The sequence below is a fragment of the Staurois parvus genome, unplaced genomic scaffold (genome assembly GCF_062004578.1).
Source record: "Staurois parvus isolate SC_StPar_1 unplaced genomic scaffold, SC_StPar_1.0 ptg000199l, whole genome shotgun sequence".
Taxonomy (NCBI): domain Eukaryota; kingdom Metazoa; phylum Chordata; class Amphibia; order Anura; family Ranidae; genus Staurois; species Staurois parvus.
The window spans coordinates 437,010-464,633 of record NW_028317995.1 but is presented as its reverse complement, the minus strand read 5'-3'; the positions used below and the strand labels follow the sequence as shown (position 1 = coordinate 464,633).

Sequence of the window (27,624 nt, the reverse complement as noted above, 5' to 3'; positions counted from 1 at the left end):
TAGATGACATGTTCCTAATAAGGTAGAGAGTTGGGGATATAAGAGAACAAAAGCGGCACATATGCTATTGTCACCAAGGAAGAGTGAGCAGCCAAGTCTGGGGTAAGTCCATTGGGCATACACATTACAGGTATATTTATTATTTATTTATTTATTTATAGGTACTTATATAGCGCCGTCAGTTTACGCAGCACTTTACATATATATTGTACATTCACATCAGTCCCTAACCCTCAAGGGGTGTACAATCTAAAGTCCCCAACTTACATTCATACATGGACATACAGTAGTAGGTAGCCCATTAAAAAAAGCAAGTTTTGATAGGAAAAGGTGCATCTGTGAATTTATGTCCACTCTTTTCAATTTATATACTTAACTTTTCATGCTACATTTCAGCTTATATTTTGAAAACTACAATCATTTTGCATTACCTGGCAGCAACACAAACGCAGTGGGGTTGATTTACTAAAACTGGAGAGTGTAAAATCTGGTGCAAATGGGCATGGTAGCCAATCAGCGTCTAACTTAGCTTGTTCAATTAAGCTTTGACAAAATAACCTGGAAGCTGATTGGCTTCGAGGCAGAGCTGCACCAGATTTTGCATGCTCTAGTTTTAGTAAATAAACCCTAGTGCTTTGTCACATGATCAATTCAATTCTATGTCAGCAGAAACACATCCCCTGCTGAGTCACATCAGGACAGGGTCAATATCACTTTTGTGACTTCCTTATCCATTCCAATTTTTCTTTAATCCTGTGATGGAGGAAAAATGGACCAATGCAATCTCTCTGGGAGCCGATGTGTGTCTGTTCACATCAGTGTTTGTCTGATCTTTCCCTTTTGGGGCCACAAAAACAGAAAAGGATATATATTGTTTCCATTGTTTTTGCAGACCTAAAGTTTCTTGTAAATGGACAGAAGGAAATGCATGCACAACCGATTACATCTGCACTCCCATAGAAATACATAGGGAGAGATTTACTATACCTGTGCACACAGACTCTGTTGCAGCTGTGTATAGTAACCAATCAGCCTCCAGTTTAAAGCTAGGTTCACATCTGTGCGGGTGGTGCTGCTGCAGATCCGCATGAAAATCCGTGCAGCCGCACCACCCGCACAGAGGAATGCGGACCTGCAGGCGGGTGCCATTAGTTCTAATGGCACACTGCCTGCACTGGAAAACACAACTGTACTGGGAACGGAAGTTCCAGCGCAGGCTGCGTTTTCGGAAGAAGTGCAGGGACTTCTACCCTGTGTGTCACAGGGCACGAGAATCCATTCAAATGAATGGGCTCTCGTGCCCGTGCAAAACGCGGCCCACATGGCCGCATATATGTGCAGCGGGCCTAATTGTCAATGCCTAACTGAACAAGCTGAAGTTAAAAGCTGATTGGTTACTATGCACAGCTGCACCAGATTTGGTGTGCATCAGTTTTATTACATCTTGCCCATTGTGTGCTGTCCAGATGCGTGCAAAATACAGACAGGCAGAGCATTCATCTGGAGGGTGCCTAAGGTTATTGAGAGTCCCAAATACTGAAAATACATTATTCAAAAGAGATGAGCAAGAGATTTGGGCCAAAGAGATCTTCTGCAGCTATTATCACAGGATAATAATGACACACTTCTTGGTGCCAAATAACTGCAGTGCTTTCAGTCTCAAGTTATATCCCTGTTACATGGCATTGCCCAAAATAACTGCAACTCTCTATAGTCATACAGTAATGCAGTCCAACAGATGTTCTAATGAGACACAGGAGGCCATGCATTCGTCTACAGTTGTAGGCATATATTTTGATTTCCTGAGCAATGTACCCGCATTGCCTTATACTGTAGACACAGATAACCAAATAGCCTGACTCTGGTTACAGTGATTAAACCAAATTACATTTAATCATGCACAAACTTAATTTCCATTCCTTGCAAGGCTTTGTCATGTCTGAAAACATATTTTTATAATATAATATGATATAATACATAATATTGCCAATCATAGTATTAAAATATTTAAAGTAGCAAAATATTTAAAGTAATCATACTAATCCATACTTATTTACATCCTAACACATAAAGTATTCTAGGAGAAACACATAAAATTTACATAAACCATAAATATATACAATGTAAAGCTGGCTATACAATCTGATTTCACAATCTCCCTACAATCTTCTCTTGAGTTACCAAAGGTATGTTATATGAGGACCAACTGAACAATCCATTCAATTTGTAGTAATTCAGGAAGGCCTTTGCACTACATAGCCAATGGTAGATCTAAAGTAGATTGTACAATCAGATTGTATAGTGAAAGGTAAGCTTACATAATCAGTTTTAAGATACATCTATAGATGTTTGATGCAAAGATCCACACTTTCCTTCAGTTAGCTGAACTTCTAAAGGCAGAATTGGTATTGTGTATTTGAAATTATTATTCATTAGGCCACATGTGAGTGTATTAAATACAGTAGAACAGTGAAATTAAGTGAAAGGTTTACTGGTTTACCCCAATATTTGAGATTATGGCAGTATGTAAACCAGCTATACCCAAGTTTCAGCTACCATGTGGCATTTTATTAATAGGACCAATTTCTCAACGTATTTGCCCCTAGACATTTTCTGGTTCCTTAATATCAATTATTTAGGTTCTCTTGTTCTGTGTACTGAATGCAGCTCTGATTATCTGTCCTTGTTATGTAAATTTTTAGAGCATGTCCTTTTTTAATCAGCAATGTACATACCGGTATATATGCTTTAGCTTTTATAAGAATATTCGAGCACCTGTAATTATTTTATCACTGTAACAATACACTGGAAAGTCTTCATAATTAATCTTTAGAAGTTGTGTAGATAAATATCATATAACATTTTCATTCATCACCATAAGTGGTATGCTTATAATGACATAGGCAAAGAGAGACATTCTATATAAAAACAGTAGGTAGCTTTACGCCTAGTACACGCAATGTTTTTTTTCGTTCAACCCAGTGAGCTGAAGGAAAAAAAAATGAGAGTTCACCGTACTAACTATGCAATGTTAGTGCGGCGATCTCTCCCGCTGAGCTATTGTGTTCTGACAGGAGGGCTGCCTCCCCCCACAACACATTGATCAGCACTCACAGCCATTGGCTGCCAATGTTGATCGGCTGCCGTTTAGTTGTTAGTTTTCCAGCATATCCCTTTGACAAAAGTTGGTCGTTGGACCTGCTTCTGTTGGACAGGCAGCTGAACACACTGTCCCAATGCTGGCCAGTTCCTGCTGATCCGGCTAATATTCGGATCATATGTACCCAGCATTACTGTGCTGAGATGGATAATTGTTATTAAGTTTCCTTGTCCTCTCTAAAGTGTATGCCTATCACTAGGACTTCCATATTATCCAAATACAATGGTGGTATTTGACAGTTTCTTCTGTTTATAGCTGCACATTTCAAAGTATTTCAAAGACATAATTTTTGTTGATGTAAGAAGAATTTACTATGGAGTGTTAAAATAACCTGAATGCTTAAATTGATTTGATTATACGTTTCTGTGGTCCGCACATAGTTTGATATGATAAAAGTAAGATGTGCTGTCTTTGCCACTATGTTTCCTGTCATCTCCCACACCTCAATTATCTGTCTTGCGTTTACTTCATATCATCCCTGTTCTATAAATATTGCTGTGCCCTTATTCTGTATCTGCATCCTTTTATCACTTGGCTCCTCTTCTTATCTCATGTTCCTCTAAAATGTTAGCTATTATTCCCAAGACTGCCTCTGCAGTAGATACTTCCAGGAACTTCCTGAGTACTTGTCATTCCTTGCCTTGCCAAAGTTTAATTGTGCTTTTTCTTGTTGCCCAGAACAAGTCCATCCTCTGCTTCTTGTGTTGGGTAGTTGAGAACAAGGTAAGAGAAACTTCCTCTAAATTCTAATCATGTCATTACACCATTTATTTCCAATAGCATCCTGAACATAAATGTGAAAATCTACAGCATATGGTTAAAGCAACACCAAACTCCAGTATAAAAAAAAATAAATTCAAGTATTTTCTATTGCTCTCGGCCTTCCTCAGATTTCCACATTTCTCTTTTTTTTTACACAGCTGGCTAAATAATCAAACAATAGTTATGCTAATTACAATATTATCTATACAGTAAGCCCTGGTTCACATATATGCGGCCGTGCGGGCCGCGTTTTGCGTGGGCACGAGAGCCCATTCATTTGAATGGACTCAATTGCCCCGTGACACGCAGAGAAGTCCATGCACTTCTTCTGAAAATGCAGCCTGCACAGGGACCTCAGTTCCCAGTACGGTTGCGTTTTCCAGTGCGGGCGGCATGCCATTAGAACTAATAGCACCCGCGCGCGGGTCGGCATTCCTGTGTGCGGGTGGTGTGGCTGCACGGATTTTCATGTGGATCCGCAGTGGCACCACCCACACAGATGTGAACCTAGCCTAATATGATATCAGTGTAGGCTTGGTCAGTAAGTGTCCTAATAAATTTGAATGCATGACGAACATATAGTAAGTATTGATTGGTCTAATGAACCCATGATAAGACAGATACTAAGAAACACTTGCAACCTGTAATTTAGTTATATTACTTATCTGAACCTGTATCCTATACCCAAAACATACTGAGGCATAACTACAGAGGGAACAGAGGGTTATGTGTGGATGGGTCAATGATGCCAAGGTGCACAAGCATAAATGTTGCTTTTCTTCATTTACTAGCTCTAAGCTCACATTACATTATATTCAACTTACATCAGGGGTGTCAAACTTCATTTCATCATGGACCACATCAGCATTATGATTGCCCTCAAATGGCCAGTTGTATCTCTAATGCCCGGTACACACCATCAGTTTTTTCTTTGTTCAACCCAGCAGGCTGAACGAGAAAAAAACTGAAGAGCTTGGGAGGAGCTCACTGTACTAACTATCTGATACTAGTACAGCGATCTCTGCGCTAAGCTATTGTGTTCTGGGGACCGCCATTGGCTGCCAGAACTGATCGAATGTTGATCAGATGCTGTTTTTCCAGCATGCTCATTCGACAAAAGCCAGCCATTCAGCCAGCTTCTGTCAGACAGGCTGGTGTACACACGAGCTGAATGTTGCCCGATGTCTCTTGAACAAGCCGATATGGATGATATTTGGCCCATGTGCACGAGGCTTAAGTCAAGAGCACCCCCCCTGCTTTCATGAGATGTCAAGAGCCCCCGCAATCATCAGAGATCAAGAGTCTCAATGTAGAGAAGGAAGGTAACGCTGATTCAGGTAGGCTCACCACTCCTAGACTCCACAATCCTTCAACATGTGTGCTGGCCCAGTTCGCACACCTGTGCTATAGTTCAAAGGTAAGTCCGCGAGGCCGCACTAAAGCACATAGCCACTTCATTGTATAGAACAGCAGCTTAACAACACCATACTGTATGCCAATGGGGGAAAAAGGTTCACACATATCACGCCAACCTCAGCACTCAGTTATGATTAGGCACCGAGGTTGGCGTGATACACGTGAAACTTCCCCCACTGGCATACAGTATGGTGTTTTTAAGCTGCTTTTCTATACAATAAAGTGGATATGTGCTTTAATGCGGCCCCCTGGACTTTCCTTTAATCTGTAGTCCCCCACCCTCTCTTACATCACAGTGCACCCCACCTTACCTTATGCTGCTACCGGGGAGAAGCTTGGGGCGGAGCTGGGAAGCAGTAAGTGCAGGGTCTGGGGGAGGACCAGAGGAGGGCTGGAGTCACCTGATGGAGTCTGCTGAATATTGAAATCAGGGGAGGCAGAGAAGAGGGGGTGCTGCGCCTGCACAAAGAGGTGCAGGTTCTATAGGAGGAGTTCTGTCCTCCTCTCTGCTGCTGATTGCTGAGACAAAGTGGGGGCAGAGATGAGGGAGGTGCTGCAGCTGCAAAGGAGGTGTGAGGGGCATAGGAAATGGCCTGACGGGCCGCATTCAGCCCACAGGCCTTATACTTGATAAATGTGCTTTACCTCCATTTATCTATAGCTCATTTTTTAAAAGGGAGTGCTGTTTCAGTTTTGAACAAGCACCAAAATAATATATAAGAGCCTAGCATTATATATGAGGTACTCTTAATTTTGCCTTTCTTTGTAGACTTCAAAATGAGTGAAGGAGAAATGTCTGACTTTGGGGCAGCTGCTTCGTATCTCCGAAAGTCTGGCAAGGAGCGACTAGAGGCTCAGACTCGTCCTTTTGACATCAGGACAGAGTGTTTTGTGCCAGATGCCGTAGAGGAATATGTGAAAGCCAAGATCACAAGCCGCGAAGGTGGCAAAGTAGTAGCTGACACTGAAAATGGCAAGGTATGCGAAATAAAGCTTAATGCAGGATTTTTATAGGTCTGTATTTTCTTCTGTATAATTTCTGTGAATTAATTATTTATTTCTCCATATCTGGAATGCTGGAATAGTAATGCTTTACATTTTATGGTTCTGTCTAGACTGTAACTGTGAAAGAAACTGACGTCCACCAGCAAAATCCACCAAAGTTTGATAAGATTGAAGACATGGCTATGTTGACCTTCCTGCATGAACCAGCTGTGTTGTACAACCTCAAAGAGCGTTATGCAGCTTGGATGATCTATGTAAGAGATTTGAATATTGATATTACGGCCCATATGTATGCAGCATACTAATAAATGCCTGTTGGGTGTTCCAGTATATTATCTATCTCTTTTAGATGCAGCTGTATATTATCTGTATTATTCTTTGTTCTACTAGACTTACTCAGGACTCTTCTGTGTGACGGTGAACCCCTACAAGTGGCTTCCTGTGTACAATGCAGAGGTTGTGGCTGCTTATCGTGGGAAGAAGAGGAGTGAAGCTCCACCTCATATCTTCTCCATCTCTGACAATGCCTATCAGTACATGCTGACAGGTCAGCTACCTTGGTCAATGCCCAAACTTTTTACTACTATAAATATGGGATATTAGGTTACTGTCAATACCAGTGGTTACCAACTTTCTAGATATCGGGAGGCTTTAAGTGCAGACCTTGACATCGCCAAAGGGCCAAACAAAACGTTCAGTGAATTTTCATTATCGGAGACAGCAGACACACACCAGAATATAGTCAAAGAGTTGGTCAGAGACTGCAGACATGATACAAGACATGGTCAGAGTCTGTGGGCATAATGCAAGAGATGATCAAAGACTGCGAACATGCCGCAGGAGACTGTCAGAGCCTGTAAACATGCTATAAGTGTTGTTAGAGACTGCGGACATGCTTCAGGAGAGAATCATAGACTAGAGACATTACATGAGGCTGCTAGAAATCACTACAATAATAGGGCACTAAGGAAACACAGATTAGTGTTTGTAGGGGCCCCGAGGGCCACACAAAAAGTGCCAATGGGCCACAGGAGCCTATACTATTAGACTGTTAATCTAGTGTTATTTACATTTTTCTCTCTGAAGATGATCCATAGTCATATAAGTTGTACTATGGGTGTGTTTTTTGCTTATTTGTTTGTGCTTTCTTTTTTTTCCCTAGATCGTGAGAATCAGTCTATTCTGATCACGTAAGTTGGCATTTTTTTGCATCACTAGCTCTTAGGTACATACATAATTGTCTAAATTGTTAATGCTGCCTCCATGTTCTACTACTTAGTGGAGAATCTGGTGCCGGGAAGACTGTAAACACAAAGCGTGTCATTCAGTACTTTGCCAGCATTGCAGCCATTGGAGGAAAAAAGGATACAGCCAGTGCTAATAAGGTGATGGGGAATACAAGGGAGAAAATGGGCGATTAAAGTAACAAACACAACAAATTAATAACTGGAATACAATAAACAGTTTACCAATTCACTCACTGAAACAATGTTACCTTTAATTTAGTACAGGCAGTCCCCAAGTTACATACATACGACTTAGAAACAGGGGGAGACAACAGGAATTGAAGGAAATCTACCCCTAGGAAGGGAAATTTACTCCTGTAAGAGTTATCAAGGGAAAAAAGATGCCACCACTGAAGTTTCATCATCAATCCTTGTTTCCACAACCTGAAATTTCCAAAATCCAATTGTCACAGAAACAGAAAGTGAGGTGAAATCTTTTGAACAGGGGCACAGACAGCAAAACAAACAGTGCAGGGGCGCTAACCCTTCCCTATGCTATCCAGAAAACTTAAATATTAATTTTTTGATTGGAGCTACACTTAAAAAAACATTTTTTTAAATTTGTATGTACCTGTTCCAACTTACACACAAATTCAACTTAGGAAGAAATCCTTTGAACCTATCTTGTTTGTAACCCGGGGACTGCCTGAAGAGATAAATTATGGGGCATTGGTGAATAAAACAGAATTAGAATGCCTACTCATGACTGATATCAACATTTCATCAGGGAACTCTGGAGGATCAAATCATCCAGGCTAACCCTGCATTGGAAGCCTTTGGGAATGCCAAAACAGTCCGGAATGACAACTCTTCCCGATTTGTGAGTAAAACCGTAACATGTTCCATAACAATATTCCTTTATCTGTTTCTTCTGTGCCTCTATACATACAGTACTTTGCTTAACTTATATTCCAGCTTGCTGTCTTAGCTTTGTCCTGTCTCTTTGATGTTTCTTTCTTTTTGAGCAGTGGATTCTCGTCCTTTCCTGATCTCTATTTCTCTGTCTTCCTCCTTGTCATCTTTCACACTGGTCAGGGTAAATTTATCCGGATCCACTTTGGTGCCTCCGGGAAGCTGGCTTCTGCTGATATAGAAACCTGTGAGTTCCTCTCTTTTCTCTCCCTTCATATTGCTTGATCCATTGTGCAGCAATACTAAAATGTATTTTAAAATTCTCACATATTATGTGTAGCACCCTCTTAGATAAGTTGTTAGTTAAGTTAGATAAATTTAGTTCTTTTGGCTCCTCTGTAATCAGTAGAGCAGCTTTGTGATTACTTTTGGCTGTTCTGGGCTTCACTGGTTGTGGGTTTGACTGCTTACCCCTGCTTTCTGGAGTATTCTAGAATATAGTGGACTGGGAGGGTCAAATCCACAGCCTGAATATTTATGTGGTCACAGTCAATCCCTGAGAGAGGGTGCCCTGTAGGTGGCTGGGAAGATGCATAAATAGTTTGAGGCCTAAGATAGAGGGGTTCTTATCTAGAAGGAGAAGTTCCCAGCCTGAATGGCTGATGCCCTTCTGGGTAGTTCTGCTCTTCATTTGCTCATCGAGGTCCCAACTATGCTAAAGCTAGGGGGCTTGTTCTAGTGTGCATCAAGGTCCCAGCTATGTTAGAGCTGGAGGGCCTATTCTACTGGACCTTGCTGGAACTGACTGAGGAATTTCATCGGGGATCTGGTCTGGAGAGTTTGTGGGAGAAATGTCTGGCTGATATTGGGAAGAGGTATCTAAGTATCCAGGGATATTTGTGAGTACAAACCTGTGTGTAAGATCCTATGTGCTGCTACTAGCTCTTATGCATCAATGCCAGTTCTTGCTCAAACTCGGACATCTTCTATAGTGTCCAAGTGTAGCTCAGTCCCTTAATGGCTGCTGCAAGGACTCTTCTAAAAAGTGAGAAGTGTCCTTGGGTTTCTATATTTTGTTACTGGAATATCCCACAGTTTAACTACACCCTGTCCAAGTTCAACTTCTAATAAAGCATCAAAAAAGGATACCCCTAGACAATTCATTGAGCCAGACGAGTGACTGGAACTGTGTCCCTGGCTGCTGATACACGAGTTTGCGAAAAGAAATTTGGGACTACTCAGCAGTCCCTTTCAGGGTGAGCACTACATATGTCTGCTAAGGTTTGTATAGTATAGTTTTATGGATCACCAACTTACAATAATGTATTTTAGTTAATAAGATATATTTAATTTAAAAGTTGTTTATTATTTTCCTGCTAAAATGTACCAGCTTCTGATTAACTAATACCACTTTGTCTAGATCTTCTGGAGAAATCTCGTGTCATCTTCCAGCTGAAGTCTGAGAGGGATTATCACATCTTCTACCAGATATTATCCAATAAGAAGCCAGAACTTCTAGGTGGGTATTACTTTGTCCATATCATGTAAATGTTATTTGGAAATAGAATCTTAATTAGATATAATCAATTCTTGCAGTGAGGTCCCCTGCACTGTAGGGTTAAATGCTCCTTTAGTTTCATGGTGCAGGTATAAGGTGTACTGCTTATCCTATTCCTCCGTCCAGCATTGTTCTCTTCTACCTGAATCTCCAGGATGTGTTCAGGCTGTGGATGGTCCCTTGCTCCCCTAGACTAAACAAGCATTTAACAGTGCCCATTGCAAGGGTAGTTTTTTTTTTATTCCTGGAGTTCAGCTTTAATAATTCAGAGCAAAGCTGTCTGTTTTTTGCACCATTGTCCATATCTTCTAGTAAAAGGGCATATCTAATATTTATTTTATCACTACATACTTTTTTTTGTCCTTAATGACAGATATGCTTCTGATTACGAACAACCCATATGACTATTCCTACATCTCCCAAGGAGAAGTCACTGTCGCTTCCATAGATGATTCTGATGAACTCATGGCAACAGATGTAAGATTATAGTTTCTTTGAAGGAATTAAAATAAATCTGGTTGGTCGAATTAAATGAATTCAGTAAAAATATGAATTTTATTTCTGCATAAAACTAACATAAGTATATGAATCTATCTTGATATTAGCCTTCTGTAATCCCTGGTAAAGAAACCCCAATGATAGGTTGAACTGAACCAGGCATATAGATATATCAATTTGTAGTTGGAATTCATGATCCTTGCCACAGATCCATCAGCATGCGTGCCTACATCTTCAACCCTACCTTGGCATGCACCTTGCTAGATCTGTGGCAAGGATTGTGAGTTTGATGTAAATACCAATATGCCTAATGCAGTACAGCTTTTCATGTTGTGTTTATAGTGCCTAGTGCACTTTTGCTTGGACACAAGTCAGTTTGATTTACCTATAGCGGGCGGTCAAACAATTGTGGTGAATTTTAGCCCATAAGGTGGAGGCGATTAACACAAATTGAGTTTGGATACACCAGATGAATTACATTTAAGCTGGTCATGCATAGCTTGAATTTGTGTTGCCACCACCTGGCTCCACAAAAGTCAACTAAAAAAAAACAAAGGCAGGCTATACATGGTTCCCCTATCAATACTGTCCCTACCGGGAAAACAAAGTGATAAGAGCAATAATCACATGTACGATTGAACATGCTAGGTGTACTCAAGTCGTACATCAATCGACTTGGGTACAATCAGCCTGCCCATCTATAGCTGTGTCAAGGAAGCAGGTAGAATATTGTGGGCTGCAGTCAATGATCAGGTGTTTAGACAGCTTCATGCGCTGTGACTGTCTGAATGCAAAAGCAGGCAGGGCAGACTCTTTCATCCCGCTGTTAGGCATGGCTGGAGGAATCGTGGTATGGCTAGCCTTATTATTGAGAAGATGAGGATAATGTTTATGAACTTTGTTTGGCTATGAATTTTTACCAAAAAAATTAATTATAGGATTGTAATATTTTGATTATTTATGATATAAAACTTATATATGTCACACTATGAACATATACATATGAATTGTGGTATCTTTTTATTCAGATGATTTACACTGAAACTAATACAATTTATTGTTAAATTTAATAACTTTATATTTTTCTTGGTTGATACAGTGATTGTCAATCAGATTTGGTAGTCGTTTTTCATGTTATATTAAACTCTCATTGTCTAATACCCCCTCATTTCCAGAATGCCTTTGATGTCCTGGGTTTCACAGGTGAGGAAAAAGCTGGTGTTTACAAGTTGACTGGAGCCATCATGCATATGGGAAACATGAGATTCAAGCAGAAACAAAGGGAAGAACAAGCAGAGCCAGATGGGACTGAGGGTACGTTATGAAACAGAATTAGTAGATATATTCAATATACACCATACTACTGTAACTTTAAAGCTGGTCATACCCTTTCTCCATCAATGCTATAGAGAGCAGATGGAGGAATCTTCCACTGCAGCTTACATACTTATAAATACCTCAACAGGGGCTGGATGTGATCAGAAGCGAGACAGGCTTAAGTTTCATATATTACTAAGGCCCCATTCATACCTGTACATTCCAGGAACGCACAAAAAATGCAGCATAACACGCATCACGCTTACGTTGCTGTTATCTCTTAATGGCACCTGAAATGCGGCTTGGAGACTCGTGTTTTTTTTTTTCAAAGCCAAAACATTTCTGGGTGAAGCCAGATGGTTAATGGGAACACCATTGTGATGGACTGCCTGACACCCAAATTGGATATCGCCGCTAAAATACAGCTTTCTTCACTTTGGAACCAGAATGTAGCAAAGTTACCCCAAGCATCAGACAGTACAAATGTAGGAGTAAAACAAGACTGACTTTATAAACAAACAGCACAGCATTTATACGAAAAACCTTCCCCCTAGACAGGTATGGCACACATTAAAAGTCCCAAGAGAAAATTATATTACTTAAATAAATAAACAAACACAAGAAAACAATGGATTCCGTCCTGGCACCTAGCAGTCTGGACCTGTAACAGAAAATAAAGTATCTTAACCACACATAATTTACAAACAGTGCCAAAAATCAATAAAGAAAAAAAAATTTCCATAGAGTATATGGGAAGAGGTATTTGTTAAGCTCAATATTGGTGGAAAGTAAAAAAACATAATATTCAAAGCAAATTGTACTAAATTCAAATGCACTGCATACTGCAGTTTTGAAGATATCACTTTAAAAAGGGTTAAATGGAAAAAAAAAGTAGAAAATTACAAAAATGCTGCTAAATTACAGCTATTTGGCTATGGTGTGCACAAAGATACAGTATATTTAGTCCATCATATAAATGTTTCTTGATGAAGGCTGAGTTATTACATGTACTGTGCTCATGTTGCAGAGGCTGACAAATCTGCCTACCTCATGGGCCTGAATTCTGCTGACCTCCTGAAGGGATTGTGTCACCCCAGAGTTAAGGTCGGAAATGAATATGTCACCAAGGGACAAAATGTCCAGCAGGTGAAGACAGCTTTATCTTACCTTAATAGTATTTATTCCTTCTTCACTTGAAATTTATTTTGCTATATATTTGATTTTCAAATAACCATTTAGGCTTTACATTCAATGTATACTTTCATTTGCTGCCTTCTCTATTTGTCTACCTTTTACAGTCACTCTAACACTTTCATTTTCCTCATTGCTTAGGTAAACTATTCTATTGGTGCCCTGGGGAAGTCAGTGTACGAAAAAATGTTCTTGTGGATGGTGGTTAGAATAAACACCACCCTGGAGACCAAGCAGCCCAGACAATACTTCATTGGAGTGCTGGACATTGCAGGATTTGAGATCTTTGATGTAAGTATTATATAATAAAATGTAAAATAAGACTTTATGGTATCAGAGGGTTCAGTAAAACCACAGTAAGAGGAGAATGGATAATGGCCAAGGTGTTTCTGAGATTAAACTGCATATCTAGAATAAAGTCTATGCCTTGGCTTGTATATACTGTATGTCCAAACCAGGGGTGGACTGACAACTCATGGGGCCCCCGGGCAATAGGAGATCATGGGGCCCCTGTGTCCTTGCCCAAACTCAAAAAAGCCTATGAAAAAGGTACCAGGGGCATCTCATGGGGCCCCCTACTGACCCCGGGCCCTCGGGCAGTGCCCGAGTTTCCAAATGGTCAGTCCGCCCCTGGTCCAAACTTGAACAAGCAGGCACGCTCTTTGATTGTATGTGTATTTTGTAGGTTTTTTCATCATGAGTAAACATTCATTTTGCTTATATTTGCACTACTTCTCTGTCAAACAAATTCTTTACACCTTCAGTTCAACAGCTTTGAGCAGCTGTGTATCAACTTCACTAATGAGAAGTTGCAGCAGTTCTTCAACCACCACATGTTCGTGTTGGAGCAGGAAGAATACAAGAAAGAGGGAATTGAATGGGAGTTCATTGACTTTGGTATGGATCTGCAAGCCTGTATTGATCTCATAGAGAAGGTAAGAGTGATGGGAACTACTTTACATATATATGTGTTTCTCATGTTCTTTCCTGTCTTACTTTGACTTTATGAAACAAGTTTTCTTTTTACATATCTAATTTTTCCCTTTACTATACACTATGCTATGCTCTCTTTTTCCACAGCCCATGGGTATCATGTCCATCCTTGAAGAGGAGTGTATGTTTCCCAAGGCCACTGATGTGACATTTAAAGCCAAGCTGTATGACAATCATCTGGGCAAATCCAACAACTTCCAGAAGCCACGTAATGTCAAAGGAAAGCCAGAGGCTCACTTTGCTCTGGTCCACTATGCTGGTACTGTGGACTATAACATCCTCGGCTGGCTAGAAAAGAATAAGGATCCTCTTAATGAGACTGTTGTCGGATTGTATCAAAAGTCATCACTTAAGCTCTTAGCACTCCTGTTTGCCAACTATGCTGGGGCTGATGGTGCAGGTAGGACTTCATAGAACATTAAAAACATTTATATGGTTTGCTGACTTTCAGTGTATGTTAACTCTGCATTTTATTCCAAATGGTAGATGCTGGAGGAAAAGGTAAAGGAGGGAAGAAGAAGGGATCTTCTTTCCAGACAGTGTCTGCTCTCCACAGGGTAAGAATTTTTTTAGCTGAAACATTAATATGTGACATAACAAAAATGTTCATGCATCAGATTATTATGTACTACAGTCCAAATGGCTGAATCTTTTTGCTGGCTGTGGAATACTCAGATAGGTCTTCAACACAATTCAAAAACTAAGGCTACTAATTTAGAATGTTTTGGGGGTGAATGTCTCTAACAGGAAGTATTGGAACATGTCACCCTCCCTGAAATTTTTTTTTTTTTGCTTCAACAGGAGAATCTGAACAAGCTCATGACCAACTTGAGAACAACTCACCCTCACTTTGTGCGTTGTATCATCCCTAATGAACGGAAAGCTCCAGGTAATAACCAGACAAGAGATCAGGCAGGGCCCCATCTTTCCTTTTAGTATTACCTTAGAACAGGGGTCTCCAAACTTTCTAGACAAAGGGCCAGTTTATTGTCCGTCAGACTTTAGGAGGGCCGGACTGTGACCTTTGAGAGTAGGAAAGGTCCCGATGTCAGTGAAGCAAAAACAATGCCCCATCTTTAGTGTCAGTGGGAGGAATTGTGCCACATCATTGGTGTCAATGAGAGGAATTGTGCTCCATCAGCGGTGTCAAAGGGCCCCATTGTTGGTGTCATTGGGAGGAATTGTGCCCCATAATTGGTGTCATATGGAGGCATAGCGTCCCATCATTTGTGTCAGTAGGGGGAATTATGCCCCATCATTGGTGTCAGTGGGCCCATTGTTGGTGTTATTTGGAAAAATTGTGCCCCATTGTTAGTGTCATTGGGAGGAATTGTGCCCCATAATTGGTGTCAATGGGGGAATTATGCCCCATTGTTGGTATCAATGGAGGAAATAGTGCTCCAAGGGCCAGATAAAAGCAAGCAAAGGGCCACATCTGGCCCTCGGGCCACAGTTTGGAGACCACTGCCTTAGAACTTAGCTCTCCTTTGTCCTTACCATGGCTGAAATGTAATTTTGGTTTAGTCTCCCTAATAACCACCCTTTTCCACCTAATTTACTGACAATAATGGTATTTTTGTCTATTTGCATGCTAAGTGTGTATATGTACTTTGCAGGTGAGATGGACAATCCTTTGGTGATGCACCAGCTCCGTTGTAATGGTGTACTGGAGGGTATTAGAATCTGCAGAAAGGGATTTCCCAACCGCATCTTATATGGTGATTTCAGACAGCGGTAGGCACACTTACTAGATATTTGTAACAGTGTACATACATAATAATTGAACATCTCTTTAAGAAATGTTATCTTCAACAGTTATCGTATCCTGAACCCTTCAGCCATACCTGAAGGACAGTTCATAGACAGCAGGAAAGGTGCTGAAAAGCTTTTGGGCTCACTGGAAATTGATCACACTCAGTACAAATTTGGACATACAAAGGTAAACATGTATTTGTATGCTTTTTTCTGTTTGTTCTTTCAATTTCTTTGGAAAATTACAAACAACACCCTACATTTCCATCCAGGTGTTCTTTAAAGCTGGTCTTTTGGGTCTTCTGGAAGAAATGAGAGATGAAAGACTCTCTAGGATCATTACACGAATCCAAGCTCAGTCTAGAGGATTGCTGATGAGAAATGAATTTAAGAAGATTTTGGAGCGCAGGTGAATTTATGTACACTCAAAATTCAATTAGAGACACAATTAGTTTACAACAGAGTTCACTTTTTATACGTATGGCCATTTACAAATATTCTACCAGTGCCTAATATCACTGCCTTTTCATCTTCCTTTCAAAGCTGAACTCCAGCCAAACAGCTACATACATTGAAATATCTGAACTGTCAAAAGATTTGTCATTTTTCTCAGCCAGACTTGTAATAATAATAATAGTAATAACAAAAATAATAATGTGTTTGCCCTCCTTTTCCCTGTTTCACTTCCGAAGGGTTATCAAGACAGAATGCAGGGACAAAACTTGGCCTTACACCTGTAGAATTTAATTCAAATACGAAATCAATGGTGTAGCACTTCTCCCTTAAAATATAAAATGTGATTGGAAAAAAAAAAAAAAAAAAAAAAAAAAAAAAATATATATATATATATATATATATATAGATATATATTAAAACATAATAGTGCCAAACACCTAATACATATATGTAATAAATAAATTATATAACTTTTTCATATTAGAAATCATATATCAATTAGTGAAGTATACATATACTATATCTCAAAAACAGCTCATGCACATCAATAACTTTGAGCCTCGGTTGACACTGATGCGGTACGGAATTCACACCGATTTCTGTGCGATAACTGAACCACATCACAATTGTACCCCATTCATGCAAACCACTGCGCGTGCGTATGTGAACTTAACAGCACCCCCAAATCGGTTCGCAAAACGAGGTGCGAAGTACAGAATCAAATCACATGGGTATTCACATCCAATTCTGGTGCGGACAAAAAAAGAGTCCTGCACTACTTTGGTGCAGATGTGGTGCGGTCTGTGCCATACAAAATGTATGGCTCAAATTGCACCGCACAGAAATTGCATGTGATTTGCACAGGAATGTGGTGTGGTTCCTGTGCAAATTACATGCAATGTGCCGCACCGCATATGTGTGAACCCGTGCTCAATGTGCGACAATGAATCCCTCAATATAAAAATATGACGTGAATTTGTGTGTCCAAAATTGTCTTCCAAACTTTCACCGCTGTGAATATCCTTGAAATATCTAAATCCTTGTCAGGTGATGTGTTATCCCAATCTCTACTTTACTCCAAGCGATCATGGGTTTTAAAGGTGTGCCCTCACCCTCTTATGTGGACCTCATATCCAGTCAGTTTCCCCTCACACTGGCAGCAATCTCCTTCTGTTTCACCTCTCCTCAAAGGTTAAAAGCTTAACATAGAAAGGACACATGCAGAGTTATAATAGTCATACGTAGTATATCTTTAAAATTTATTGGCATCAAAATTGGTTACACTCACTTAAAAGCAGTACACATCAGCTTTGCATCCAAGAATCATTACAGCTTTCTCTCCTGTCACCCTCCTCTGGTCTTCTGCATTGAGTAAAGTGTGTGGAATCTGCATGGTGGCATGGAATAAAGTGAAGATTGGGATAGTTGGAAGCACATCAACTGACAAGGATTTAGATATTCACAGTGGTGAAAGTTTGGAAAATGTTTTTGGACACAAAATATTATGTTTTGCATGAGGATAACTGGTTAATGTTAATTACAATGGTGCCTTCATGGACTTGACTCATTTTGATTTCGAGTACCATGTCAATGTCTCGTTTTTTTTAAAACGTTCTATTTCCGGATTACTTTTGACAAGTGCAAGTGTATAAAATCAGTTTTGATTTTCTAGGCTGGGAACAAATTAATAAATTAGAAATTAATTCGTACCCATTAGATGTGACAATAATTCCATCCTTACCCTTCACTTTCTTAAATCGCTCTGGTTGAAACTTAATTGTCTGCTTTAAATCCTAATTAACTGAACGAACATTCTGAAAATTAAATTTTCTCACAAAAGTCTACAGGTGTAAGGCCAACTTAATACTAACCATATTTTGTGGGTTTTATTTAATCTGCCCAAAATTTGGCTTTATGTAGTGCTACATAGTGCATTCGCAGATTTCTTGGTTCATTCTTTATATTTTGTATCATTTCAGAGATGCTCTTCTAGTTATTCAGTGGAACATTCGTGCTTTTATGGGTGTCAAGAATTGGCCATGGATGAAGCTTTATTTCAAGATCAAGCCCCTGCTTAAGAGTGCAGAGACAGAGAAAGAGATGGCAAACATGAAGGAAGAGTTCCAGAGGTTAAAGGATGCCCTGGAGAAGTCTGACTCCAGACGCAAGGAGCTGGAAGAAAAGATGGTCTCCTTGTTACAAGAGAAGAATGATCTGCAACTACAAGTGCAATCTGTACGTCTACCTTAACAGACGTTCATATGTCTAGAACGTAACCTATTACACATACACAATCATTTTAATACTTCAGTACTTTTAGCTTCAATTTCATTAGTAAAAATATTTAAGTGACTGACTATCATGGCAGTAACACACAACTAGGTTTTGGGGAAAACAAACCTACATTAAATTTAACTGTATGTTCAGACCCCTTTTTGTGGTTGCAAGGGTTTGCCTACTTCATTCCTAATTAGATTGTATATTAAAAATAAAAGAAACACTGGTGTTTATATGAGACATGAGCTGTCTTTCAAAAACCACTGGCCCAATAATCCACTGATGCAGGCTAAACAGCACCCACCAATGTACATCGAGGGAGAGAAAAACAGTAGAAATTGGTAGCAAAAGGCAGAAGACTTACACCATGCCATTTTTTTTAAAACTATAATTATAACTTAAATTCTAATATACATCAGGTTTATTAATGAGCGTATATTGTCATTATATCTATGTCAAGGCTAAAATAGTAGCAGCTTTTGCGAGCAGTAAACAGAGACGACTAATGGAATAATCATCTTATTTATTACAGAATGTCTATCACACATGACCTTTAGAAAGCAGTATATCTTTTTCTTATAGGTTTATATATGGTAATGTTCTTTACATTTTTGCTTAAAAATTGTATTTCTGCATAAAATCTTATTTTAACAGGAGCAAGACAATTTAAATGATGCTGAGGAAAGATGTGACCAGCTAATTAAAAACAAAATACAACTAGAAGCCAAGCTTAAGGAGCAGACAGAACGGTTAGAAGATGAAGAAGAAATGAATGCAGAGCTGACAGCTAAGAAGAGGAAGCTGGAGGATGAATGCTCTGAGCTCAAGAAGGATATTGATGATCTGGAGCTGACATTAGCCAAAGTGGAAAAGGAAAAGCATGCCACAGAGAACAAGGTAATACTTTTTCTTTCTGAAACCTTACTATTGTCAAAGACCGTTCCCCTTTCCCTTTTAGTTTCAGTTCATCTCCTTTTGTTTCAGGTTAAAAATCTTACTGAAGAGATGGCTGGCCTGGATGAAATCATTGCAAAACTTACCAAAGAGAAAAAGGCCCTCCAAGAGGCCCATCAGCAAACACTAGATGACCTTCAGGCTGAAGAAGACAAAGTCAATGTGTTGACAAAGTCCAAAGCTAAGCTTGAGCAGCAGGTTGATGATGTAAGTGACACCTGTACTCTGCACGTTCAAACTATTTATATTAAATATATGGTATGATATGAGATCAATCATGACGCTTCTTTATTCCCAATAGTTGGAGGGATCTTTAGAACAAGAGAAAAAAATAAGAATGGATTTGGAACGAGCCAAACGAAAACTGGAAGGTGATCTGAAACTGACCCAAGAAAACGTGATGGATCTCGAGAATGACAAGCAACAGCTTGAGGAGAAGTTAAAGAAGTATGTTACCTTAGATTTGTTTTTTTTTCTTAGTAGGCCTTAGTAGGTGGTGTTGATATATTGCATAACATTTCTTTGACAGGAAGGAGTTTGAGATCGGCCAGCTAAATAGCAAAATAGAGGATGAGCAACTTTTAGGCATGCAACTTCAAAAGAAACTCAAAGAGCAGCAGGTACAAATATGCAAATATTTTACCAATTTTCCCATACTGACCATCAGAATATTTTACTTATTTTAACAAATGATCTACATCATAAATACATAAATACACCTATTATATTTCTTTTATTATATATGTTCGTGTTTTAGGCTCGTATAGAAGAGCTGGAGGAGGAACTGGAAGCTGAGCGAACAGCAAGAGCCAAAATAGAAAAACTTCGCTCTGATCTGTCCAGAGAGCTAGAGGAGATAAGTGAACGTTTAGAAGAAGCTGGAGGAGCTACTTCAGTGCAAATGGAGCTCAACAAGAAGAGGGAGGCTGAATTCCTGAAACTCCGGAGGGATCTTGAAGAGTCCACTCTGCAATCAGAGGCCACTGCTGCTACACTACGGAAGAAACATGCCGATTCTGTGGCAGAGCTCAGTGAGCAGATAGACAACCTTCAGAGGGTCAAACAGAAACTGGAAAAGGAGAAGAGTGAACTCAAACTGGAGCTGGATGATATAGGATCTAACATGGAGCAGGTGGTGAAAGCCAAGGTAGGGGGATTAGTATGTTGTCCTGCATTTTTTTATAAACCAATATATGCAGTGTCATCTACTCTTTGCAAACAATTATGTAGTGTAACACAGTTTCTATTTTTGGAATGGCTTTAATCATCTGAAATTAATGATTCTCATATTTAATATATATTTTATTTAGGATGGCACATGGTCAATGTGTGATAGGGAATCAATTCTCTTTTTATATTATGTTGCAAATAGGTGAGCTGACTTAACAAATCTATGTCCTGTGGACTCGGTGACTGATAACAGTACCTGTTATCTCAAACTCTTGTTTGCCTTGAGTGCCAATGTCATATGAAGCAATACCTTATATCAGGTTTGTGATGGACACGAAGCCCGACCCTTGCCCTTCTCACCAACTTGAGACAAAGGACCAGCCAATCTCACATTGTGTTGTCACTTGCATAACAATGCCACGCTCAGCTGCACCCTGCACAGAGAGTTTCCAGCTTGCAGGACAACAATCTAGGTGCCAGCAGCCTAAGAGTGATTGTCACTGGGTTAGGTTAATTAAGCAATTAACTCTTTAAACTTCCACCACTGCCTTTTTACCAAGAAGGAGGAAACTCACAATCTTAGCAATAACACTATGATTTTAGCATAAATGTCTGCAACACACACTGTCACCACAGACAGGTATATTTAGAGGATTATTTTATACAGTAGCACTCTTCAAGAGACAGGGATTCTTTAGTTTGCATTAAAAGCCTCAGAGATAATTTTAACACTTTTCAAAATAGGTTTTATAATGAAAAGTTCAAATGGTGCAATTAAGATATTTACACAAAAGGATGTTACAAAGACATAAAGAGAACAATAACTCAACAGAGAAATAAAAGGAGGTGAAAATGGAGAATACTTGCGAAGTCCTTGGCTTTAGCAGAGTCCAATTGTCCAAGCAAAAATGTTGCCTTGGCTCTCTTGGGTGTTCCTTGGTTGATGTTAAATGAGACCCTTTGTACCAGGTCCTGTCATCTCCTTTTTCTGTGATATCAAAGGGGTTTCGCCAGAGAACAACTAACCAATCATCTGGTTTAAGGGATGGGTCCTGGAGGTCATCACATTTATGACCAAATCCAAACTCCAGTTTCATACTAATATTAATAACTTCCAATACGTGCAGGTGGTATTCTAGAAACGGACAGAATATTTTTCAGAATTATATTTCGTATCCAGGGATACCAAAAACAGCGTACCTTTGTCACCCATGAGGCAGGAGACTGCTTTCTCTCCTTTTGTATGTGCTAGGGTAGTCATGTATGACTTTGATTTATTCGGTATGATATTCCCCATTCAAATATATACCTAATATTAAAGTGTCCTGTTCCTGTTGAATTCTATGAATTGTATTTGGAATTGTTAAGTTGTGGAATAGACATTTTATGGCACATTCTGCATTCCTAGAGTTATTATTGTTTTACAATAGGTCAGAGGGAAGAGTTTTTCATGGTTCATGGAAACAGACATCCTGCCAAGACTAATTAGCTGTGTACAGCTCTGGACGCTGGCGTCTACTGTGTTTTAGTTAAGATAAGAGGCTCTTTTTGAGGTTCATTAAAAGTTACAGCTACAAATTACATAGTTTTCAGGAGGAGGGAGGGGAGGAAGATCACTGCTCATAAAAAACAAAATGGCTGGGACCTTAACAAGATGGCTGTCATCTACAGCTTCCATGTCCTTATTGCGCACAATCATGACAAGGTTCATTTGCTAAATCCCACTGGGGAGAAAGATGTTGCTAAGCTCAGAGGTCATGGTTCTCCAAAGCAAAAGCCAGCCACAGTTCCTCAATTCTTTAGCACAAGAAACGAGCTTCAATGGATCAAGATGGTAGTTTGTAAGCTGCAAACAGGACAAAATTATTTGGTAATAACAGTGATTTACTGTTAAAGCAGAAGCAAGTCATTTGCTCCACACTACTTCCTCTCACTTCTACATTATGATTTCCAGGCCAATTTAGAGAAGATGTGCCGAACATTGGAGGACCAGATGAATGAACATCGGACCAAGTATGAAGAGACTCAAAGAACACTCAATGAGTTTACTTCTCACAAGGCTAAACTGCAGACAGAGAATGGAGAGTTGTCCCGCAGACTAGATGAGAAGGAGGCATTAGTGTCTCAACTAACACGTGGAAAGCAAACGTACACGCAGCAACTGGAAGACCTTAAGAGGCAGCTGGAGGAAGAGAACAAGGTAATTATCATTAAGTTACTAAGATAAAAAATATTAACCAATATCCATTGTAAAGAGCTCAAACTAATAGACTCTAGATAATTACATTTTGACCAAAAATAGTGACATGCAACTTATTATATGTTTTTATCTTGCATGTCTTTATGGGATTCTAAAGCTGGCAGACCTCCGAAGAGCTAAGTTCTCAACATATAACATTTACACATTATTCAGGAGATACATTTAAAATGGGGTACTTTACAGCTGCTTTTGCAACCTCAAATTGATTTTAGTTTGTCAATTTTTTTAGGTAACTAAATATGCCTGGTTTCTTAATATCTTACACAGCATTGTTTCTCTCTCCATTAGGCGAAAAATGCTCTAGCTCATGCCTTGCAGTCTGCCCGTCATGACTGTGATCTCCTACGGGAGCAGTATGAAGAAGAACAGGAAGCCAAGGCAGAGCTGCAAAGAATTCTATCCAAAGCCAACTCAGAAGTGGCTCAGTGGAGAACCAAGTATGAGACAGATGCCATACAAAGGACTGAAGAACTGGAGGAGGCCAAGTGAGTGATAACATCCTTCTAATTCCACTCTATGTAATTAGTGCTGTAATTGCTAGGTAATTACTTACACGAGTGCTTTTTCCCCTTTACTCCTTGGCTTGCTTTGGCATTAAAAATACTTGTCATTTTTCATCTCCTGCAGTTCCCCCTGCTTTATTAATTAATTGCATCTTTAACATCTGGCCAGGTATGTTAATGCACCCCAGCTAAAATTCCTTTCAACAGAGAAGCTTTTTGCTTGGATTATGTTTCATACTGTTGTATAAGACGAGCATAAAGCTTGTTTGTTAGAAGGCTCTGCTTCAGCCTTGTCTATCCAGGTGGGTGAAAGAACATGACAATACCCAAAGTATATATAATCTACATTCGCATGAACATTTATGATTATGATCCTTAATAGTATATGTCTCTTTACATATTCTTTACTTTGTTATCGTTGCTTGCATATTATGATATATGGAGATTAATGGTCTGTTAGTTCCCAAAAACTCACATGTATTTTGTAATTATTGCAACCTTTTCTTCAGGAAAAAGTTGGCTCAAAGACTTCAAGAAGCAGAAGAGGCTGTAGAGGCTGTAAATGCCAAATGCTCATCTCTTGAGAAGACCAAACATCGTTTACAGAATGAAATTGAGGATTTGATGGTTGACTTAGAGAGATCAAATGCTGCATCTGCTGCACTTGACAAAAAACAAAGGAACTTTGATAAGGTAAAAAAAGCCTAAATGAAGGGGAATGTTATAACTGGTAAATGTTTCATGTGTAGTTTCTAAATTTCTTTTAATCCTTAAGATCCTTGCTGAGTGGAAGCAGAAATTTGAGGAGTCCCAGACAGAGCTAGAGGCATCACAGAAAGAAGCTCGATCTCTAAGCACTGAACTATTCAAGCTGAAGAATGCCTATGAAGAATCTCTGGAGCATCTTGAAACTTGCAAGAGAGAAAACAAAAATCTCCAGGGTGAGAAAATTAGACCGATATTCTACTATTTGAAAAGATGAAAAAGAGTTGATTGTCTATTAGGATTTCATGGGTGGATTCATATCTTAAGATGAACTTCACTAATAACAAAATAATTCCACAGAGGAAATCTCAGACCTCACAGAGCAGCTGGGAGAGGGTGGAAAGAATATTCATGAACTGGAAAAGATTAGAAAGCAGCTGGAACAGGAGAAAATGGAATTGCAGGCTGCACTGGAAGAAGCAGAGGTAAGTAATCCCAACACTTGGTTATTTTTAATAATAATCAACAAAATTATTTCAGTAATTTAGTATATTTATGTCAACATGTTGTTAAAAAAAAAAAGTATGCCAGTCTTCGAATTTGTATGAAATGTTTCTGCATGTATTATATGTAAATGTATTTGTCTTCAGGCTTCATTGGAACATGAAGAAGGCAAGATCTTGCGAGCCCAACTGGAATATAATCAAGTGAAGTCTGAGATTGAGCGCAAACTGGCAGAAAAGGATGAAGAAATGGATCAAATTAAGAGAAACCATCAGCGTTTGGTGGAATCACTGCAGACCTCCCTGGAGGCTGAGACCAGGAGCCGCAATGAGGCCCTTAGGATAAAGAAAAAGATGGAGGGTGATCTAAATGAAATGGAAATTCAGCTTAGCCAGGCCAACCGTGCAGCAGCTGAGGCCCACAAACACTTGAAGGTGGCCCATGGTAGTCTTAAGGTAAGTAGATAATGTAAGCATATTTGTAGACTCTGTAGAATGCTTAACCTCTTCACGCCGGCCGCACACAAATGTGCAGCCTCCAGGCATCTGGGCCTAGACCCCGAGCAGCCGTACATTTGTGTGCAATTGAAACCCTTAAAGGGCCGGGAGGCGCCGATGCCAAGGGGTTAAAATCTTAAACTACAAAATATTATTTTATGGAGTCCAACGTTTTGCCCTAATAAATCTGTGACTTGCACTGAACTACAACTAATTGTTAAGAGGTACAGATGACAGTCCATTATTCTTTGATGTTTGATACTCATTAAATACAAAAAATAACTCATATGTTTTGTTCCTTATAGGACACCCAAATTCAACTGGATGACACACAGAGAGTTAATGAAGATCTTAAGGAAAATATTGCTATTGTGGAGAGGAGAAACATGCTGCTCCAGGCTGAACTGGAGGAACTGCGGTCTCTGGTGGAGCAGACTGAGAGGGGACGGAAACTTGCAGAACAAGAGCTGATAGAGACCAGCGAGAGAGTACAGCTCCTTCATTCACAGGTCAGAAAGCAACCATATTTTCTTAATGTATATCCTATAAGTCACTCAGACTCTCTCACCATATGGATATTCACACATTATTATATTATTTTCCTGAATAGAACACCAGTTTGATCAATCAGAAGAAGAAGATGGAATCTGACTTGTCTCAGCTGCAGACAGAGGTGGAGGAAGCAGTGCAGGAGTGCCGTAATGCAGAGGAAAAAGCCAAGAAAGCAATCACTGATGTGTGTATATTTTAAAAATGAAAAACTCTAATACATCCTATTTTTTTCTCTTTAACTGTTTTTAAAAATGTCTATAACTTAGGCTGCTATGATGGCAGAAGAGCTGAAGAAAGAGCAGGACACAAGTGCCCACCTCGAGAGGATGAAGAAGAACATGGAGCAAACAATCAAAGATCTCCAGCAACGTCTCGACGAGGCTGAGCAGATTGCAATGAAAGGTGGTAAGAAGCAGCTGCAGAAGTTGGAGGCTCGAGTTCGGGAACTGGACAATGAGCTGGAAGCTGAGCAGAAACGCAATGTTGAATCTGTGAAGGGCGTGAGGAAGTATGAGAGGAGAATTAAAGAGCTTACCTACCAGGTATGACACGTCAAAAATAAAGATTAAAATTTGATTTACATTTCTAGATTATTTTGCATGGCAGCAGAACAACACAATAATTAAGATTGTGCTGAGCACAGACTGAGCTCCCTTTTTTTGGGTTTGTGCTAGAAGTGAGGATGTGTAAATGAGTTCTGTTATAGGTGGGCTCTCAGTATTTTTGCCAGGGAGTAATTGTCACAATCACTCTCAATTTTCTACAGACAGAAGAGGACAGAAAAAACTTAGCTCGTCTTCAGGACCTGGTTGATAAGTTACAGCTTAAAGTGAAAGCTTACAAGAGACAGGCAGAGGAGGCTGTAAGTGTATATCATATATATATTGTCCTTTCTCCGCTCACCTTGTTATCTGTCTGCTTTCTTCATGCATCTTCAACTTTCTTATTTTTTGTTTCATATTTAGGAGGAACAAGCTAATACAAACTTAGCCAAATTCCGTAAAGTACAGCATGAGCTGGATGAGTCAGAGGAACGAGCAGACATTGCCGAGTCCCAGGTCAACAAGATGCGAGCCAAGAGTAGAGATGTTGCAGGCAAGGTGAGTATAACTTTTATTGTGACCTGCCTATGGTCAACTATTTCTCCTTTATGACATGTTCCTATAGAATAGATCACTGCTGTTTTTTTCTGTTTACTAACAAATTCACCATATGCTCCTATGCTTTGATACCTTAACATTGGAGTTTTATTTCAACAGCAAAAGCATCATGATGAAGAGTAGAAAGGCTCTGCTCCAGGAAGTATTAAAGATCCTATTGAAGCTGTACATACTGTGTAAAACAAACTAAAATAAAGATTGTCTGCATAATGCAACCTCAATTTTGGTTTGACTCCTATTTTTTCAGTGGTGTAGCTTGTGTGTCTGTACAATAATGCCCTTACTATGATAAATCATTTTAAAACGGAAAGCCAAATTTACTCCATGTTTGTCAAAGCCAAAAGGGAGCAAAGGAGTCCATGACAGCTAATTCCTCTACTAAGTCCCCGGTCATACTGGATGCGAATTGGCATGAGATTTGCATGCCATGCGACATGCAAATTGCATGCCAAGTTGCACCCTATTGTCTGCAATTACAGTGATCATATCGATGCGGTCCCGACTTAGTCAGAGCCGCACTGATTTCTAAAGTAGTACATGCACTACATTTGGTGCGATTTGCATAGACATCTGTGTCAGATGTCTTGCAAATCGCACCTGAAACCGACATTTCATCCGACTTTGAAATTGTGCGACTTCACTGTAAGTTGCACAATTTCAAAGCTGGGTTTTGTGTGACCAGGGTGTAAAACAATGCTATCTGGTACCTGCTTTTAGTTTAAAACTGAATTGTAGCTACTCCAATATGTATATTTATATGTATATTTCTAATTATATAGTATATTGTACTATATAT

At 39.5% G+C, this 27,624-nt stretch overlaps 1 protein-coding gene across 1 annotated transcript; it reads left to right on the top strand.

Moving 5' to 3' along the window:
* On the top strand, nt 1–27,049 carry LOC149461489 (myosin-6). Its single transcript, XM_089678163.1, has 39 exons — nt 1–102; nt 3,839–3,883; nt 6,108–6,316; nt 6,454–6,597; nt 6,734–6,890; nt 7,506–7,533; nt 7,623–7,728; nt 8,357–8,449; nt 8,665–8,728; nt 9,902–10,000; nt 10,413–10,516; nt 11,713–11,851; nt 12,882–13,000; nt 13,187–13,336; nt 13,810–13,980; nt 14,126–14,438; nt 14,525–14,595; nt 14,840–14,927; nt 15,655–15,772; nt 15,854–15,977; nt 16,063–16,199; nt 18,226–18,481; nt 19,178–19,420; nt 19,508–19,684; nt 19,779–19,924; nt 20,007–20,097; nt 20,235–20,624; nt 22,602–22,847; nt 23,196–23,392; nt 23,920–24,103; nt 24,186–24,351; nt 24,476–24,600; nt 24,766–25,074; nt 25,422–25,625; nt 25,727–25,852; nt 25,935–26,210; nt 26,435–26,530; nt 26,634–26,768; nt 26,928–27,049. The coding sequence occupies exons 3-39, from the start codon at nt 6,116–6,118 to the stop codon at nt 26,949–26,951; spliced, it is 5,817 nt and encodes a 1,938-aa protein (XP_089534289.1). The 5' UTR covers nt 1–102; nt 3,839–3,883; nt 6,108–6,115; the 3' UTR covers nt 26,952–27,049.
* The last annotated feature ends 575 nt before the right edge of the window (nt 27,050–27,624 follow it).